The 18,138-nt window shown below is 40.3% G+C and overlaps 2 protein-coding genes across 7 annotated transcripts; one reads left to right on the forward strand and one right to left on the reverse strand.

Annotated features, from left to right (window-relative positions):
• BCCIP (BRCA2 and CDKN1A interacting protein) lies at positions 1–7,983 on the reverse strand. Its single transcript, XM_062496066.1, has 7 exons — positions 7,740–7,983; positions 6,070–6,144; positions 5,498–5,578; positions 4,679–4,774; positions 3,972–4,159; positions 2,610–2,787; positions 1–506 (listed from the first exon to the last, which is right to left on the reverse strand). Exons 1-7 carry the CDS (start codon positions 7,881–7,883, stop codon positions 336–338), a joined length of 933 nt encoding a protein of 310 aa, XP_062352050.1. The 5' UTR covers positions 7,884–7,983; the 3' UTR covers positions 1–335.
• Positions 7,984–8,107: 124 nt separating this feature from the next.
• On the forward strand, positions 8,108–18,136 carry UROS (uroporphyrinogen III synthase). 6 transcript variants are annotated; one of them, XM_062496691.1, is made up of 10 exons: positions 8,108–8,270; positions 9,997–10,086; positions 10,825–10,908; positions 11,263–11,359; positions 12,550–12,624; positions 13,108–13,182; positions 15,588–15,671; positions 15,967–16,052; positions 16,618–16,716; positions 17,378–18,136. In XM_062496691.1, the coding sequence occupies exons 2-10, from the start codon at positions 10,024–10,026 to the stop codon at positions 17,516–17,518; spliced, it is 804 nt and encodes a 267-aa protein (XP_062352675.1). In that variant the 5' UTR covers positions 8,108–8,270; positions 9,997–10,023; the 3' UTR covers positions 17,519–18,136. The 6 variants fall into 6 exon arrangements, 5 of the variants coding, with proteins under 5 accessions (XP_062352675.1, XP_062352676.1, XP_062352674.1 ...); XM_062496692.1 differs by lacking the exon at positions 8,108–8,270 and adding an exon at positions 8,305–8,764; XR_009933357.1 differs by lacking the exon at positions 8,108–8,270 and having other exon boundaries at positions 9,896–10,086; positions 16,268–16,716; positions 17,378–17,427.
• The last annotated feature ends 2 nt before the right edge of the window (positions 18,137–18,138 follow it).

Here is an 18,138-nt window from a genome sequence, read left to right on the forward strand (position 1 = left end):
CAAACTTTTGACATAAATGTATTTAACAGATGAAACAAAGAAAAAGCATTTTTCTCAACAAAAGGAGTTGGATGCACGATTTTGGAACAAAACCACATGACTTAGCTTTGATTCAAAATACATTGAACACATATTCAGGTTTTCTTTTGACACTGGGTTTTTACTGACTGCTTCATGATGATATCAAAGTCAAATAAGTTGCAATATTTAAAAATATTCACTTGGTGGATATTTCTGGTTGCACAAGACCCTTGGCTCAACAGCAGTTCTGCAAATATTGTGAGGTCACAGTCCTGCATGGCTGCTCTATAAAATCCTGGTGTTTGTAGGGAAGCTCAGAGTGAGAGATAATCTTTGAGTTTATCCATAATTCCATTAATTCCATCAGCTGGAACTACAATAACTGTCCTCAAAGGCTTCATTGGCACATCATCAAAGGACCATCTGCCACCCAGACAGGTGTCACTTTCCTCTTGCACAGAGTAGTTGAATTTCAGAAGGGCTTTCTAATCAACAGAAATAAAAGCATTCAGATTAAAATGTTTAATTAGCATGAAGATAATACATCATCTAAACAAAGTGAAAATAATGAACCTATTATGCCCATGCTTCTTAAGAAATTTTTTTCCCCTCTTGAAGTGTCCACCAAAAAGCACAACCAAAAAATCCACTATTTCAAGTGTTTTAACCTATTTTCTCTTCATCAAATGTATATAATTCATATAAAATTCTATAATGGCTGCTACCATTATACTTTGGGATCAGACAAACAACCTAGGAGGGATGGGAAAAAAACCAAAAAACAACAATGTTCTGAGTCTCTGCTGCTTTCAGGGCCTTCTCTTAAAACTGCCCAGAGTCCTAAAAATTAACAAATCTGTAAAGAATGTGAGTAGAAATCAAGTATTAAGTGGATGGGCACAAATATGAATCCTGAGGAGAATTTCAGAAAGTTCTTGGAAAGGTTCCAGATGGCTGGAGCAACTGGAAGATCTATTTATGCTTCTCCAAAAAGGCAGGTATCTCAAATGTGTATTATTTCTTTTCAGGGATATAAACCCCATACAGAAAGTCCCTTTTCATCAGCTCTCCTAGACAAAAATTCCTGATGGATAAGAAAAACAACCTTATGAATGTTTCCAGTTCTCACACAAGTCAGATAAGAACTCTGAGCTGAAACATCAAGTAGAAAAACTTACCTGATTCCTTCCCTTTGGGGAAAATTAAGATCCACTCTCCTTTTAGATTGTCTGCTTTCCACTGACAATATATCAAGGCTTTAAATCTCATTTTGGACCAATTACCACACTAACTGAGTGGCTTTGCTCAAGAACAATTTGAGCACCTTTAATCAATTCCAAGTCTGGTTATAATAGATTTTTCTGGTTATAATTTTAAGGAACAGAATAAAGCCCAGGGCAGTTCCAAGTGCAAGAAAAGGCTTCTCTCAGTTTGATATGGCTCCAAGTGCCTCACCAGTTAATGCTATTTTATGGCAATCTAATTAACATTATGTGTGATCAGGGAGGACAGACACTCAGCACTAATTTAACACACACACAATTATTTAGTACAGAGACACATTTCATTTAATACCCTACATAATGTTTAAAATTCTTTTTTTAAACACTGGGAAGACTGTTAAAAAGAAAAACACGCTCAGTTTGAGTCTATCCTTTTGAGCTGAGAATTACTGGAGTTTAGATGAAAGCACACAATTAGCCTTTAATAAATAACAAAGCTGACATAAATAAATACAAAATGGACCTTCTAGAACAGAACACCCATGGACACATGGGCATCACAGGCTTCTCCCCAGCAGCTTTTCAACAACATTTTACACAGTTCAGCTTCAGCTATTTCAGCTGCTGTGGCAGGAGCACAAAAACAAAATCCCCAACTTGCTACTGCACGAGGCTGTAACACAATTCCCTACAGCTACCAGTGAATTCTCCCACTTACATTTCTCTCTTTTCCAAGAAATAAAATGACAGCCCTATCACAGCCTCTGTCAGAATGATTACACACAGGAACCTTTGCCATTAACCACCCTGTGCATGTGCAAGTCCTTTGCCCTGCAGGCACTGCCAGAAATGAAAAATAACAGTCTCTGGACAAAGTAATAATATTGTACAAGAATGTTTTTTTTTTAAAAAAAAAAAAAAAAAGAAACAATGAAAAATTCCTTGCATTTCAAAACACATTTTAGATTTCATTTCCTGCATTTTCCCCTCACCTGGTCTGGCTTGGGACCAGCAGAATTGTATGGCCAGGTTGCCTTAGGAAATGGGAAGTAATATTTTCATCTCAGTGTTTCACCACTTTTTATTAATATACTTGCCCTGAGTAGAATAGAGACAGAAAAGGGAAGCAAGAGCCATTTCTTCAGATCTCCATAAGATTTTATTCCAAGCGTTTTTTGCAAGTAACAGGTACCCAGGAGGGAGCTTGATTACTCCTCTCTCAACGCTATTCCAAAACACCCTGGATTTAATTTAAAAATATTTGTGACCATCTTGATATAAGCTCCCCTTGAATTTGAGGTGAAACATCTCTCGTTGATGATATGTAAAGAAAAAGAAGCATTTTAAATAAAATAATCATGTTACCTCATGAAAGAATTCTTCCTCTGCATTTGCAAACATTAATTCCTCCTTTGGCTGATTTCTCCCTTCTTTCCTCTTAGAATTGCTCTTTGTGGCTTCTGCAAAGGTCTTGCTGATAAGGAGGTAATAGTGGCACTTTCCACAGGGTTTGTTTGTTCTCTGTGCCTCAGTCAGCTCCTTCCTAAAGAGAAATAAATGTTTACACAATTTAAATCCTAAACAAGCATGTAAGTAAACCTTATAATGTGCTGGTATAGAAAGGAAATTCAAATTGCAGCCTATTCTTTGATGAATACCTCAGAAAAACAATTTTGCAGATGCATTCCCAGTACTTAAACATACTATTTGTACCTTAAACTATAAAAATATGGATGCTTTTCCACAGCTCACAGGATAACCCTTTTTACCCAGAATCCTGTTCATGGTAGAGTATCTGCAATGATTCTAAGTGCAACTCTCCTTAAAAATACATCACATTATTACTTCCTTAAGGAATTGCAACTGCAGGGACAGAAAATACTCTTGCTCACCCTTGCGTTCACCACGTTGTCACTCTAAAACCTTTAAGACAAAGAGGCTGAGATCTGACTTTGAGCTGTGACAAGTGCTGTATTTGTGGTGACCTCAATCTGACTTCTCATCTCATCTCACATGAGAGGGAAAAAGGCAAAAATGAAAGAAGAAGAAAAGATGATCTCCATTCTATTACTGGTTCCTTGTCCAACCAAAGTTCCTTGTTCCCAGTTCTCAGCATGGCACTAAAATAATGCAATGCTGCGTTTCAGTGGATTAATTTACTTACATTCACCCAGCTTTTGACATAAACCATGAACTGGTAGAGATCAACCAGCACTTTTTATTACTTTTATTACTATTACTGCTTTTTTATTACTTGAAACTGATTAGAACATTGCATATTTACATGGGCCAAAAACTAATTCACTAATTCAACTAATTTTAGTCCTTTCCCTCAGTCCAAATCCCCCATTCCAGAGCCAGACATTAACATAGAAACAGAAACATCCCAGCTGCTCATTATCAGCATGCTAAAAAAGTTCATTTTTAAATTTTCCTAGATCAGCGTGAAAATAATCTGCAACACAAGGATAAACTGTAGAGCAGTTAGTGTTCTCAAATTATATCCTCTATAGAATTTGAGAAAATTTTGAACCTTTATAAAAACATAAAAAACTCTAAAAATTAACCAAAGACCATATGTGAGATAAAATTATTTTGTTCATGCTTTAATCATATCTATAGCATCAACTGTCTTAACACAGCTGTATATTATAAGAGTTCTGAAAAATATGAAGAGAAAAATACCATTTGACATCATGCAAGGAAAAAAATTAGAAACAAACTTACTGGAGCTGCTGGTGCATGGGCAGGGCTATCTGTGGAGGGACATTGATGAACCTTTCACTCAGGATGAGCCCCACAGGCTTTGTGCTGTCGTTCAGGAGTTTACTCAGCTGCTCCACCACAGGCTGCTCACAGCTCTGCTCACAGCGACTCAGGAGCAGCTCTTTGATTTGCTCAGCACACTGGGTGCCCTGCAATCAAAAGGTGCATTTTCTTTACCTGATACAACAACGATTTATTTACACAAGAAAAGCTTGAATGTCAGCTTCAAGGGAACTTCCTACAGGCCTGGTGGTAGTTTCCCTGAGCAGCCCCTAAAGCACTGCACAATTGCTTTGAAATCGTTCTCCAGCCCTAAAGCTGAGGGCAAACAAAGGTTGTGAAGTGATGGGAACAAGGAACTGCAACACCACAGCAAAACTCCCAAACTGCAGAAAATCAAAGGGAAGAAGTACAAGAGACTGACAGCTCACTTACCCTGGAATTACTAGGCCCAGTCTTAACTCTCTATTCCATTCTTTGCTTCGTGTTTGACCCTCAGCAAGTTACTGCATTCAAAAAAAGCTAAGCCACTTCAAGTTTTATAACCCCAGTTCCCCACAGTGGAATTCCAAATCCTAGTCCAGCTGTCCAGGCTTGTTAGACAGGATGCAGTCTCATTTATTACTGATGCTAATATTTATAACCAGATGTTACTGTGGAATACCAACCTTCCTTTCTGTTAAGTTCAAGCAGCTTATAAAACCAAATACTTCATCATCATCATCATCTTCATCATCACTACTGTCTTCCTGCACTTCTGCTTGCTGTTGAACGAAAGGAAAAGCAACAAATCACACTGACATTCTATTTCACTCTGTAGCAAAAGATGGGTTTTTTTCCAGGTGATATCAGAAGATGAAAACCATCCAGGAAATCTGTATGAACACACACTGCAAATGCTGCTGCAGCACTGAACACCTCAGTGTGCTCAGAGCCAGCTTTAGAGAGGGTCAGGTCATGCATCTTCTACAGCAGAGTCCTCTGAAAGGCACTAAAGGTTGAGAGCTCACATTTAATAAGAAACATCTCGGCCCAGGGGATGGCAGTGTCTTAAGCAAAACCAATTTCCCTCAGTTTCAAAAGTAGGGAATTAAACCTGGAATGTCTTGACAATCACAGAGCAATGGAGCTTTGATAGGGAGGGGAACAAAGAGCTGTGTCTTTGTAGGAAAGTCACAAGCTCCTACTTCTTATGGAGATGGTAATAAACTTTTCCATTGCATTTTCAGCAGTACTACACTGAAATTCAGAGAGCGGGAAGCCTTCCTTGTAAAAAGAAACCAGCAATAACAATATATCAAATTCCTTCTTTGCTTGAAAGTAGGCATGGAAAATTTCAGTTCCTGTTGAAAAACTACTCTTAAAGCAGAAAAAGCAGAAAACCACACAAATAAAACAGACAGGATCCCCTTCTGAAATACAGAAATAATTTAATTTTCAACAAAGAAAGTATTGTACTTCAATTATAAATATAATATCTGTCTTACCTTGATAATACTCCCAATGTGGTTCTGCTGTATTAATATATCAGTTAATTCAGCAGTATTAACAGGAGCTTTTAGAAACAACTGCAAGACAGGAAACAAGTATTAAGTTTCAGGCACTAAGGGTATCTCATGGACCACTTACAACAAAGTAAAGTGAGCTTTTTATTTATCTTCCTTCATTATAATACTGCAAAAACTAACAATCAGCTGCTTGAGGTGCTTGCTCCTGCACCTTCCACATGCTGATATTTCCACACTGGTACCCTCTGGAGTTGGGTATGATCTGAAAGCTGTGGCTATTCCACTCCTGGCAGTGTCCAAGGCCAGGCTGGATGGAGCTTGGAGCAATCTGGGATAGTGGAAGGTGCCCCTGCCCATGGCAGGGGCTTTAAAGAAGAGCTTTAAGGTCCCTACCAAACCAAACCATTCTGCGATTATCAAATGAAAGGAAGCAAAGTGACATATAAAAGCTATAAAACAATACAGAGAATGTAAAGTGTTGTCTTTGCATAACTCCTTAGATATTATTTATCAGTGGGCATACCAACCAAGCTAACAAGTAGCCACAGTACCTGCTGTAGTAACTTCTTTATCCCATTATAGTCATTGTCTGATATGGAATGTGCTTCAAATTCAATATTCACTTCCTGTGGAGTAAAACAGAGAATATCACACATGCTTGGCAAGAAGTTATATCAGAACAAAGCTAAATTCTAAGAAACTTGGAGACAAGTAATGGCAAACAGCAGAAACTGAACTTATTTCCAGCTGGCAGTAATCTCAGCAATTGTTATCATTTCTCCTGTGATCTTTAGAGAACATCTGTGAAGGTAACTTTTCAAATCTCAGCCACCAATTGTGTCACAAACAAACTAATGCTTTGCTCCTGCCATCTGGTTCACACAATTACACCTGCTGTAGCCACAGACTCTTCCTGCAGAGAGGTTTGATCCAGGCACTTAAACCCTGGGAATTTCAGGTCTGGAGTGTAACACCTCAGATAAAGGTGAAGTTTGCTGTGGACTTTTATATAATTACATCCAAACACACACTTCTGCTATTTCTCCAAATCCTCCTGGCATCATTAACCCCTCTGTGGAACTCTGCAAATGCTGCAGCAGCCACGATGGGAACTGCTGCTTCTCCTCCCACAACAAATGCTGTGTGCCTACCAACATTTTTATTGGCATCCAATATAAAAAGTCACACCTGCCAAGGTTACTCTGCCTACCTATTCCACTGTTCAAGGTCATTCAAAGTTATTTTGCCTTTTAATTGCCAGTTTCAATTACACTTCCTAAGTAACCTCAACAACTCAGCCTTACTTTTGCCTCACTCCGCCTCATAATCCCAAACCGAGGTCATGGCTTTTATTGCCCACTGGAAGAACAGTGTTAAAGACCTGTTTGTAATGTAGAAAACAGGCACACAATCCCTTGGGAGGCAGTGAAATTCAGGAAACACTGGCACAGCTTGCCCTTGGATCCCTGGAAGTGTCGAAAGCCAGGATGGACAGGGCTTGGAAAACTCTGGGATAGTGTAAGGTGTCCCTGCCCACGGCAAGGGTGGCACCGGATGGGCCTTAAGGTCCTACCCAAACCAAACTATTCTGGGATTCCAGAATAAAAGAAAGCAAGCTAACATAATAATAAAACATAGCAGATTTATTATATTTAATAAAGGAGCTAATCCTCTGTGCTGACAGCACCATTTCCAAGCGCTTCAGCCCCACACCTGAGCAGGCACACCGAAGGCCAGGGCTGCACAGTTGAGGCCTCGGGGACCCCAACACTTGAAAAACAAAAGCTACAAAAGTTAAAACTTTCAACAACAAGGCAGCGAACACACTTTGGATCGCTGACCCACAGGGACACGTCCCCTGCGATCCCACAGGACACGCTCCAGCTCCAGCGGGGCCTCGCCGGGGCACGGCAGGGACACAGCCCCGTCCGAACACCCCAGACATCCCTGAGAATTCCCTCTGGGAACCGTGCGGGCTGTCCCGAAAAAAATCCGGAATATTCCCCGACAATTCCCTGTGGGAGCCGCGCGGGCCCGTCCCGGTCATTCCCTGTGGGAGCCGCGCGGGCCCGTCCCGGTCATTCCCTGTGGGAGCCGCGCGGGCCCGTCCCGGTCATTCCCTGTGGGAGCCGTGCGGGCCCGTCCCGGTCATTCCCTGTGGGAGCCGTGCGGGCCCGTCCCGGTCATTCCCTGTGGGAGCCGTGCGGACCCGTCCCCTCACCTCGTCGATGGGCGAGTCCGAGTCCGAGTCCGAGCAGGCCGAGCCCTCGGAGCCGCTGTCGGAGCCCTCGGAGCTGCCGCAGCCGCTATGGGAGCCCTGCTCCCCGGCCGGGCCCCGTGCCCGCCGCTTGGCCGGCGTGGCCATGGCACGTCCCGGCAGAGGGGCGGTGTGGCCGGGGCTCGGCGAGTCGCGGGATGTCGCCGAATGTCGCGACAGAGAGCGGCAGGCAGCGCCCGGCGAGCGCGGTCGGGCCCGGGCAGGCGCGGAGTCTGAAGGGGGAGCGCGTCCCGGCCCCGCAAAGCCGGATTTCCTCTTTTGCTGCTGCTGTCACTTCCTTGCGAAGGGAATTCCTGCCCGGGAATGGCTGTCGGGGATTAAATCGAGCTGCCCGGCCAGGTTCGGAGTCCCCATCCCTGCAGGAAGGCGCTCAGGGCTGGGGACGCGGTGGGGATCGGGCACGGTGATCCTGGGATTCTGTGCTTTAAAAAAGAGCGTCTGTCCTGAGCGTCTCCGACATTAGCAAATCGTTCTGTGAGTAAAAACTAGCGTTAGTAAAAAACTGCCCTTTAAAACAGGAATCAGGCGCCCGCTGCTTGCTCCAAAAATCGTGTCCCGGCTTCCCCTGGACCAAATTCCAGGATAATTCCAGACAAGCCAGCAGGGAAGGGTGACAGGGAGAGCGTAGTAAGCACAACGTGATTCTGGTCTTTATGGAAAATGCCAGTCGGGAAAATGCGTTGAAATATCCCAAGCACTGAAGAAACGCTCATTAATGATCAAGCCTCAGCTGTATGGAACGTGTTCCATTTAACACTTTGTGCCTGATTAATGAAGAAAGGTGGGTGTTAATGAGGCCGTGGAAAGAAGAGCACTGGACACTCGCTGTTTCCAGCCAGGAGAAATGCAAGGCGCAGAGCTTTGGGATGTAATTCCACCTTTATAAACATCCTTCAAGAAGGTTCCAGTTTTCATGTTCCCTTTAAGGCATCAAACACATCTGGGTTTATTTTCTTATTTACATTACAGTGAGTATTACAGTACTTTTAGTTTAAAAAGTTAAAAGTGGTGATAAATGGCGATGTATTTCTTTTTTTACAATGCCTTTAAGGGCTAATGTGTTTAATTAAAAACGAACACTTAAATAATTTTAACTTAATAGCTACACACTGGTGACTTGCAACGTGGAATTTTCTACTTAATTACAAAAGTACCACTTAAACCTATGAAGAAGAAGATGAAGAAGAAAGAAACCTCTGTTCCAAAAGAGAGATTTATAATGGTGTAAAGTTTAGTTAACTACACAGATTTTTTTTTTTTGGGGGGGGGTTGTTTTTTTTTTTTTTTTACAATTGTTGTATGCTTTTATACATAGATTTATAGATTTTTTGTTTGTTTGTGGTTTTGTTTGTTTGGTTGGTTTGGTTTTTTGGGTTTTTTTTCCTTTGTTTTTTGATTGGTTTTTTTGTTGTTGTTGTTCCTTTGTTTTTTGTTTGGTTGTTTTTTTTTAAGCTGTGTTTGCCGTGGGAACAATTAGGTCGTTGCCAAAATTTGAATATTGGCATCCAGGGAAAGCATTTCGAGGAAGATGAATTTTCCTCTATGTGTGATCTATCAGGAAAATACCAGACTGGTAATTGGGGTAAATGTGCACTAAGAGAGTGGATTTCTTATTGTGTTATTCATGTATTTGCTTACGTTTTGTAACTTTGAATTGTGCTTGTAAGGAACAGAGAAGTATCATCTTCCATTTTTATGGCAGATGTTTTCAGCCCTGCCTTGTTTCCTAGAGTATCAGAAAAGACATATGAATAGTATCTGTGTTTTTACAGATGTATAGATGTGTGCATATAGGCACAAAAGTTAAGTCGGTATCTTTGCTTACTCATTTTGATGAGCAGAGGGTGAAAACTAGCATGGAAATTAATAGAATTAACAGTCTTTTTGTAGATACGAGCTGATTGAATAGCAGAACGTGCTGGCATTGTAGGGCCTGTTACTGCTTTTACAAAATACTCTTTAAAATGAGTTTCATTAGAGCCTCTTCCTTAAGCTGTGTTATCTAAAGGCAGCATATTTATTATTTTCTGCCCTTATCAGGGGTGGGTGTTCCTGCCTGGAGAATGCACAGTAACTGCTTACTCATTGTGTAAGGAGCAGTACAACTGCTAGCAACTCAGTTCTTGGAGCTGTTAAAGTCACTGCTCCAGTCAAGAAGTGCTTTAGATCTCATCTGATAAGTTCCATTCTTGTATTACAGCGTTCTGCTGCACTCCCTGGGTGAGCAATGAAGGTTCTGCTGCTGAAGGATCCCAAAGACAAAGATTCAGGACCAGATCCATATATTAAAGTGAGTAAAGGTTAAGAAAACTTAAAAAAATGTGTAACTTCTGTATTAAATATGAATGCAACTGTTTCAAGTGGGAAAAAGGGCTTAATCAATATTAGGAGTGCGTGTCTGAAATTATGCTAAAAGCATCTTAGAAAATATACCTTTCCTGCAAAGAATTTTATTAATTATGGGACATTTGTACTGAATTCATTGTAAAGCTCTCAGCAAAGTACTGATATTAAACCAGCTTCATTTGAATTAATTAATATTAGTTATATTCATATGGACAAAATAAAGATTACAGAAATTCTTTGTATTTTTTACTGGGAATGTGATGTGAAATAGAGGTTACCTGTTGCTGGAGTGCCTTCTGCTACTGCCCTTGGTCATGTGAGTAAATCTCACTCACAAGAGTAAGGATTCCTGATCAAGGAGGATTATTTCTTTGGAAGAAACCTACTGGCAGAATTACAGAGATGTACAGGGATATTTGCAGGACTGGGTGGGCACTTGGGGATTTCAGAGTCATGTGCTGGTTGTCTTCTGTGCCTCAGAAGGCCCCAGTCCCACAGCTGTTTGTTTAATAAAATGCTGTAATATTAAATAATTAACAAATCCAAACTAGATTTACCAGGGAAAGGAAATAAAAGGCCTTTTTATTTTGCTTTAGCAAAGAGAAATGCTTGTGCTTTGCTTTGAAAAAGCAAAAATGCCATTTGGAATTTATTTCAAGAGCTGCAAACCTTTTCTTGATAGGAGTTAGGATCATACAGCTTGGAAGCAACGTTGATCCCAGTTTTGTCATTTGAATTCACCTCTCTTGGCAGCTTATTTGAGAAGGTAAGTTTGAAATTCTTTCAGTTGTCTTGTTTCCAACAGGATTTGGTTGCCAAGATCCCATTTCATCATTCTTTGTGTGGTTCCCTTTTTGTGTTGCCACAAAAAGTACAGTAAAATTGAATGTACAGCATCAAGGACCTTGTCCCTGATTATTTAAAGAATTAAATTGGTCAGACAGAATTCACATTTAAATTGTGTGACCATAAATTGTCACAAGCATTGGGGCATTTCAGGCAGTTATTGAAGCTGTTGTGTTTGTCACAAGGTTATAAAGGATTGATCAACTGATGTTTAAAATTAATTTACTAATTAATATTTTCTTTTTTACTTCTTAACTTTACTGTCTCTAAATAGCTTTCCCATCCAGAATGCTATGGAGGCCTAGTTTTTACCAGCCCGAGAGCATTAGAGGCCATCAAGATATGTTTAAAAGAGAAGAATAAAAATGAAGGTAAGAGCATATTGATATTCCTTGGTCTTTTTCTTTCAGCATCTTGTGAAGTTTGCATTTTATGGAATTTTATTTCACTCACCAGTAGATATTTGGAGCATGATTTTTAAAAAGGGCCTGAATTTCACAGTTCTTTTAGCATCATGAAGGGCTCATGCTACATTGAGCTTTTATGGGTTGTGTTTTCCACACTTAAAAACGAAAGAAAGGAGCTTTTGGTGCAAATTACTAATTAGTGAGAGCTTTTCCAGCTCTGGTCCTCTCATGCAGAAGGAATATTTTGCTGCAATTCCTGGTTTGCTTGCTGACTGCTTTCCTCCCTTAAAGAGAAGATCATCTCATAAGAACTGGGCTTTACTTCTGTGCCTGTGTAATTCGAATGAAATGCTGCAGAAAAAGGGAGTTCTCTGTCTTGAATAAGAAATTTCTCAAGTGAATTAATTATCAGCTAAAAGATGGTGAGGAAGTGCTGATGCATAAAACCAGCAGCTCTGGAGTGAAGAAGAATCCTGTTAAATAGAAATACCCATTACAATGAAATGTCAGATCCTTGTAAACTCTTCCAAATTCTTATGTTGAGTGATTCTGGCATGGAGTTTCTACTTTATCTGCTCCATTTTTGGGCTGTGGACAAATCAATGTCCTGTGAGTAAGGTTACACCCTTGAGTAAGCACTAAATGCACTGAGCCCCTCAGTTTACTGCATTTGCAGCAGCAGAGGAGACAATATATCAAGATTTTAGGTCAAAAGTAATCACTTCTCAAAATTTCATCCCTAATCTTGATTAGGACTTTTGGAAAATACATATTTTAATTTAAAAAAATGAGTCTGTAACTCCTATTCAGGTTCCTATCAAGGGCAATAAACCCTTGGGTTTTTTTCCTTCTGATTTTTGTTTTTACTTTTGTAGTTTGTATTTCTTTTTTCACCCTCAGGACTCCAAGAAAAAAACTCAGTGTCCTGGGCTTTTCTGGTTAAAACAGGACAGTAAAAAAACTTGGTGTATCTATTTTTGATCCACTAAGATTTGTACATTCAGATTTGCTGAATGTGTAGTGGAGTTTTAGTTATTATTATCATTTTGCTGTATTTGTGGATTAAACAGAATTCCAAATAATCATTTAGCATTCACATTCTGTTGCCATGTGCTTAGACTTCATGTAATTTAGTATAATTTCATGTTTTTCAGCCTGGTCAAAATCTCTTAAGCAAATGTGGAATATCAAACCAACATATGTGGTAGGAAAAACTACAGCTTCTTTAGGTAAGATGGGGTTTAAAAAATTAAAAATCAGCTAAATCTGGCTTGTGAGTATAAATTTAGGAGAAGGAGCTGCTGTTCAAGGGTGCTGAGTGAAAAATCTTATGTTTTAGAGCTGGATAATTTGGAAGAGAGGTAAGTATATAAACATTAGAATTATCCATGCTCCAGCCAAGGATACCCATGGATATAATCCAGCCTCTGGATTTCTGCTCCTTTTGGTGTAATGTGGTGGCCATTGCTTGAAAAACTGGGTCAAAACAGGAAAAAAAACCCCTCTCTGTTTTTAGTTTGAATGTGATTTTGTCATTGTCTTTGGAAATGAAGTTGGATGAAAGGGACTCTAACCTGGTTGAGATTGTGCACAAATTATTTTTGTGTGCTTGGATCAAGCTGTGCCTCCCTTTCCATCCCAGGATTCTGTGACAGGAAATCTGAATTCTCATTGTTTGCCCTGGTTTTTTTCTTTGCTGCTTTTGATTCTAGTGGAAGAAATTGGTCTTATTCCACAAGGAGAAAAGGCTGGAAATGCTGAGAAATTAGCTGAATATATTTGTTCAAGTAAGTGTCCAAAATGTTGGAGTTAAATTAATGTCCCTTCTATCATTTCAGAATTTCCTTGAGATAAAATCACAGTGAGGCAAAAATACTTCAAAATACAGATACAAGATATTAATTTACATGTTATGTTAGACTCTCTAGTTAATTAATAAATACTATATGAGCCAGAAGGAAAAGAATTCTTTTTATGGGAAGATCAGAGCTGTAATGATTGGAAATTGCTGCTAAATCAGAAGATTTAAATGCTGGTGACTTTCCCCAAAATTGCCCTGTGGTTTCAGAGGGTTTTTTTGAAGAAATTAAAATGATGCCTTAAGTTTTATTTAACCATTATGTTATGGTTAAATCTGCAATGGTTCTCAACCTATTATCACATTATTGGGGAATTTTAAAGGCTTTTTTGCTGACTTCCTCTGTTTTTACTGTGATATATTTAAATTTTCAGTAGCAAGAAGGAACATTTTTAGACTTGGAGGCAGTTTATTTTTAAGTGGATGGCTCAAAGCACTGAAAAAATAGTTTTTGCACAGATGTAAGAGAGCTCCTGAGCAAAGTCTGCCCAGTAGCAGAGATTGATAGGGAAAAGAAGAACAGGATTGGAGCTGGCAAAGATTGTTTTTGCTGAGCTCTCTAATTCACTGTCAAATAAAATACTTCAGCTCTAGGGAATATTCAGTGATAACAATGAGAGTTGCCAACACAAGATCAAATAATAAATACTGAAAATTGAAAATACAACACAGATATGTCATAGGTAAAGAATAACCCATCTCCCCTCTGCAGCAGATGTACTAAAACAAAGAAAAGTTTCAGATGATTTTTTTTTAGTGCTTGAAAATCTACTCTGGCTATTTTTTTATTTTATTTTTTTTTAGTAGAAAGACGAGAGAAATACCTGCTTATTGTGTTGTGTGAAGGTGAAAAAAATTAACCAAGCAGTGAATTTCAGTCACTGGGAGCTGTTTGTTGTTGAGACAGAAATATCCTCCAGGATTTATTGGGCTGTGCATATTTAAATGTTCTCAGCTGATCAAGTGCTTTATAACAACTTTTGAAGTGCAGGTTAAATTATCTCATATTCACTATTATGTATAAATTCATTTTGCTTTGTGCATAAATAAGTAAATGAGAAGAATAGCTCTGAATTTCTTCTATCATGAGAGTTTATTGTCAGAATAAAAATAAAAACTGAAATAATGAGATTTTTTTTGTTGTCACATTTTGTGCTTTGGTACCCAATTCAGTTTAAGGGCTTGGGAAATAAAGGAATTTACTCTGAGACATTTGGGTTTACTCTTCTCAAGGCAAATATTTGGCTACAGAAGCAGGAGACCCCAGTCCTTGTTGTGTTGTTGAGGCCCACCAAGGAATTTTTTTGTGCCAAAAGAATCAGTGTTTGTTTACAGGTATCATTTCAAATAACTGGCATGAATTGCAGGAGAATTGATGCTGGAACATTCCAATTTTAATTAATTCAAAAATCTTTTTTTGCATTCTCAGTCAAGTTCATTCTTCCTCTGATTTTTAGTTTTAATTTAAGGATATCTGTGGTTTCTAATAAAACCTCAGTGTGTAGTCAGGACACTCAGGTGTGTTTGGGTTGACTCCTAGAAGGGTCTTTGCATTTGATTTTCATTCTGCTGCCTTTTTTTTTTTTTTATCCCTGAAGAATGTCTGCTTGTATAAACCAACAATCTCCTTTCAGCACTAAAATGCATTTTTTCCCCTCGTAATTTTCTCTTAAAAATGTATTAACAAATCTGAATTAGTAATAAAATAATTTCTTTGAAAAGCTGAATGTAAAACTCTGTCAATCTCTGTAGAATTTTATCTTGAAATTTTCTCTGTGTTTCTTATTTATAGAAAAGGCCCAAACTGTGCAAAGCAAGTCTGCTGTTAAATTCTTAATTTGACAAAAGCAAGTGAGGCTATCCACTCCCACCCCAGCAATGCAACCAGAATCCTTTTTCCTTGGGGAATTAAGAAAATGGAATTGCAGATAGTCCAAAACTTTTCATCCCAGTATTGTCCTTTTCTTTGTCTGCTTGACTATTCTTCTATAGAGAGCTCTGTCATTTATTGAGTGGGACAGATTTTAAATACCAAATTGAGGCAGGTTGTGTTGAGGAGGAGATAAAGTGCATTTCTATTCCCCTTGCCCTTCTACAAAGGAAGTTATCTTTTTTGCTAATATTCATATTCTAGCTATGGAATATTCTTAATGTTCCTGCTAAGTAGCTTCTGTCCTGTGAATTGGGGCTGCAGATGTTTTTAGTTGCCTTAGAGCTGTGTCTGTGGTGAGGCGTTTGATATATCAGACTTTGATACCTTTAAAATGTATTAAATCACATTTACTCTTTATTAAAGGTCTGAGTTAATTAAAGTTCTTGTTGGTGTGTTTACAGGAGAGAAACCCAATTCCTCAGCTCTCCTGTTTCCTTGTGGGGCCCTGAAGAGAGAAGTACTTCCTACAGTGCTTAGAGGAAAAGGTTGAACTTCCCTTGGAGACCCATTTTAATTAGTCAGTGATGAGAAAAGTTGAATCTAAAGCTTGTGAACCACATTGGAAGAAGTAAAAGTGGAACTTACTGAGGAGAGGATGGGAGTAAACACTGGGAGCTTGGATGGCTGCCCAGAGCTCTGGGTGTGCAAATCCTTCACAGAACTTCTATGTGTCTTTTTAGACTAAAGCAGTTACATTTAAGTGCAGTTAGGATGTTGTGAGTGTTGAATTGAAATAACAGAAATTAATGAATTAATTGTGATTGCATATCCTGATTGCAGGCATACCCCTGGAAAGCCTCACTGTTTATCAAACAACCCAACACCCTGATCTGCAGGAATCTTTGAGCAGTTACTTCTCCCAACAGGTACTGGACACTGATGTAGTGTGGGATTTTCTGAGGCAGGTGACAATGCCTCCCAGAATGTTCCTTTTTTTGAAGTAGTGTAACTGAAATATCACTGGGCGTCTTCGCTGCGTATCACAAATCAGAACCAGGAGTAATGTGCCCCATGTAGTGTGTGTAAAAGTAATCATTGCTGTTAATTTTTCAAGATTGGCTTTCTGATTTTTCCATTTTAGGAGCCTCCATCATAGAATTACAGAATTGTGGAATTGTTTGGGTGGGAAGGGAATTTAAACCTCATCCGGTTCCACCCCCTGCCATGGCCAGGGACACCTTCCACTGTCTCAGGTTGCTCCAAGCTCTGTCCAGCCTGGCCTGGGACACTTCCAGGGATCCAGGAAGTGCTGTGGGCAGCCTGTGCCAGAGCCTGCCCACCCTCCCAGGGAAGGATTCCTTCCCAGTATCCCATCCATCCCTGCCCTCTGGCAGTGGGAGCTGTTCCCTGTGTCCTGTCACCGTGTGCCAGGGCCCTGGCACAGTGCTGGAGGAGGGGGTGAGCTGCACCATCTCTGCCTCTTTCACCCAGGGCATCCCTGCGAGCGTCGCGTTCTTCAGCCCCTCCGGCGTCAAATTCTGCCTCCAGCACATCCGGAAGCTTTCAGGGGATTTGATCAACCAAGTCAAGGTATCTTCCCTTAAAAATGGTGGAATACAAGAGGCAGGAAGTTTGGGGTGGGCAAATGAGATAGAAAGGCTGTTGCAACTACTGCAAACCTTTATTTTATCTTTGGTTTGTGTTTATTTCTCAGAAGAAAACCCCAGTTTATAGCAAATACAGATGTTACTATATAGAATTATACAATCCCATAATGGGTTGGCTTGGAAGGGACCTTAAAACCCATCTTGTTCCACCCCCTTGCCAAGGGCAGGAACACCTTCCACTACACCATGTTGCTCCAGCCCCATCCAACCCAGCCTTGGTTGGATTTTAAAAAAGAAATTGTTTTCACCTGCAGTGTTTTCCCCAACCGCTTTCCCCCACCTCCATTGGGACAGACTTCATTTTCTCTTAGTGATGTGATGGTGTGAGGAGTTGTTGCTTGCACCGGGCTGCAGCTGATTAAAATTCCTCTCACTTTTCCCTGTTCCTTGGGTCTCGGAGCTTTCAGTGTTTGTAATGGCGAGATAAACACTCATCTTCCCTGAGTCATTGCTAAGTAGCTGCGTTGATGGGTGGCTTTTAATGCTGCAAATCTTCAGCCTGAGCTGGTCAGTGCTGTTGAGGAGGCAGAGCTGAGTGAGGGTGCTGTGCCTGAGCACGTACAGTGGAAATGTTGTCCCCGCAGTTCGCTGCCATCGGCCCCAGCACAGCAGAGGCCCTGCAGGGCGCCGGGATCGCCGTGAGCTGCACCGCAGGGAGCCCCACGCCCCAGGACCTGGCTGCTGCCATCCACACAGCCCTGCAGCCACACAGCTGCTCCGAGTGAGAGCCCAGCCTGCCCAGCAAGGACAATGCGGTGCTCCAGGAGGGGTTTTCCAATTTGCAGATGTGTTATCCTGCAAAAACAGTGGGGTTTTGGGATTATGAAACACTGTCCGGGTCAGGAATGGGTGTGAGAAGGCACTAAAATATCTTAAGAAATCTGGAATCTGTCCAGCATCCTTAAAGCATCCAGCTATTCCCTTTCCTCCTGTGTGCACTGTGAATATTTTATCCTTGAAAAGCAGCTGTGAACACTGAGACACTGAACTCAGCCCCACACCTCAGGTATCCCCCAGCACACAGCTCAGGTTGGAGTTGCTCTATATGATCAATTTTACTTGCACATCTTTTGTAGGAAAAACCCTCATATTCCAATGAAGTATTTTCTTTTGTAAACTTGTTTGTTGTTCTGCTTTTCAAATGTTTGTATGAAAATCGTAATTGTAGATTCTTGGTGACCAGGAGAATTCTTGCAGTTAAGTTGCTCTGTCTGGGGCTAATTCAGGTCAGCTGTTGCCCCTTGTTAGACCCTGACAGGGTCTTAAAAATGAGGTTCTGGTTTCTGTTCCTATAAAGGAGGATTTATTAACAGGGAAATAAACTGGCTTACCAGAGTTAATAATG

Source organism: Cinclus cinclus, chromosome 7 (genome assembly GCF_963662255.1).
Source record: "Cinclus cinclus chromosome 7, bCinCin1.1, whole genome shotgun sequence".
Taxonomy (NCBI): Eukaryota; Metazoa; Chordata; class Aves; order Passeriformes; family Cinclidae; genus Cinclus; species Cinclus cinclus.

Bases quoted from the DNA above. Each gene is read 5' to 3' on its own strand.
- BCCIP (XM_062496066.1), bottom strand. From the start codon at position 7,883: ATGGCCACGCCGGCCAAGCGGCGGGCACGGGGCCCGGCCGGGGAGCAG. The intron at 6,145-7,739 runs GTGAGGGGACGG...TTTACTCCACAG, and splicing joins CGGACTCGCCCATCGACGAG to GAAGTGAATATTGAATTTGA. The intron at 507-2,609 runs GTAACATGATTA...TCTGTTGATTAG, and splicing joins AGGAAGAATTCTTTCATGAG to AAAGCCCTTCTGAAATTCAA.
- UROS (XM_062496691.1), top strand. From the start codon at position 10,024: ATGAAGGTTCTGCTGCTGAAGGATCCCAAAGACAAAGATTCAGGACCA. The intron at 13,183-15,587 runs GTAAGTGTCCAA...GTGTGTTTACAG, and splicing joins AGCTGAATATATTTGTTCAA to GAGAGAAACCCAATTCCTCA. The intron at 16,717-17,377 runs GTATCTTCCCTT...TTGTCCCCGCAG, and splicing joins ATTTGATCAACCAAGTCAAG to TTCGCTGCCATCGGCCCCAG.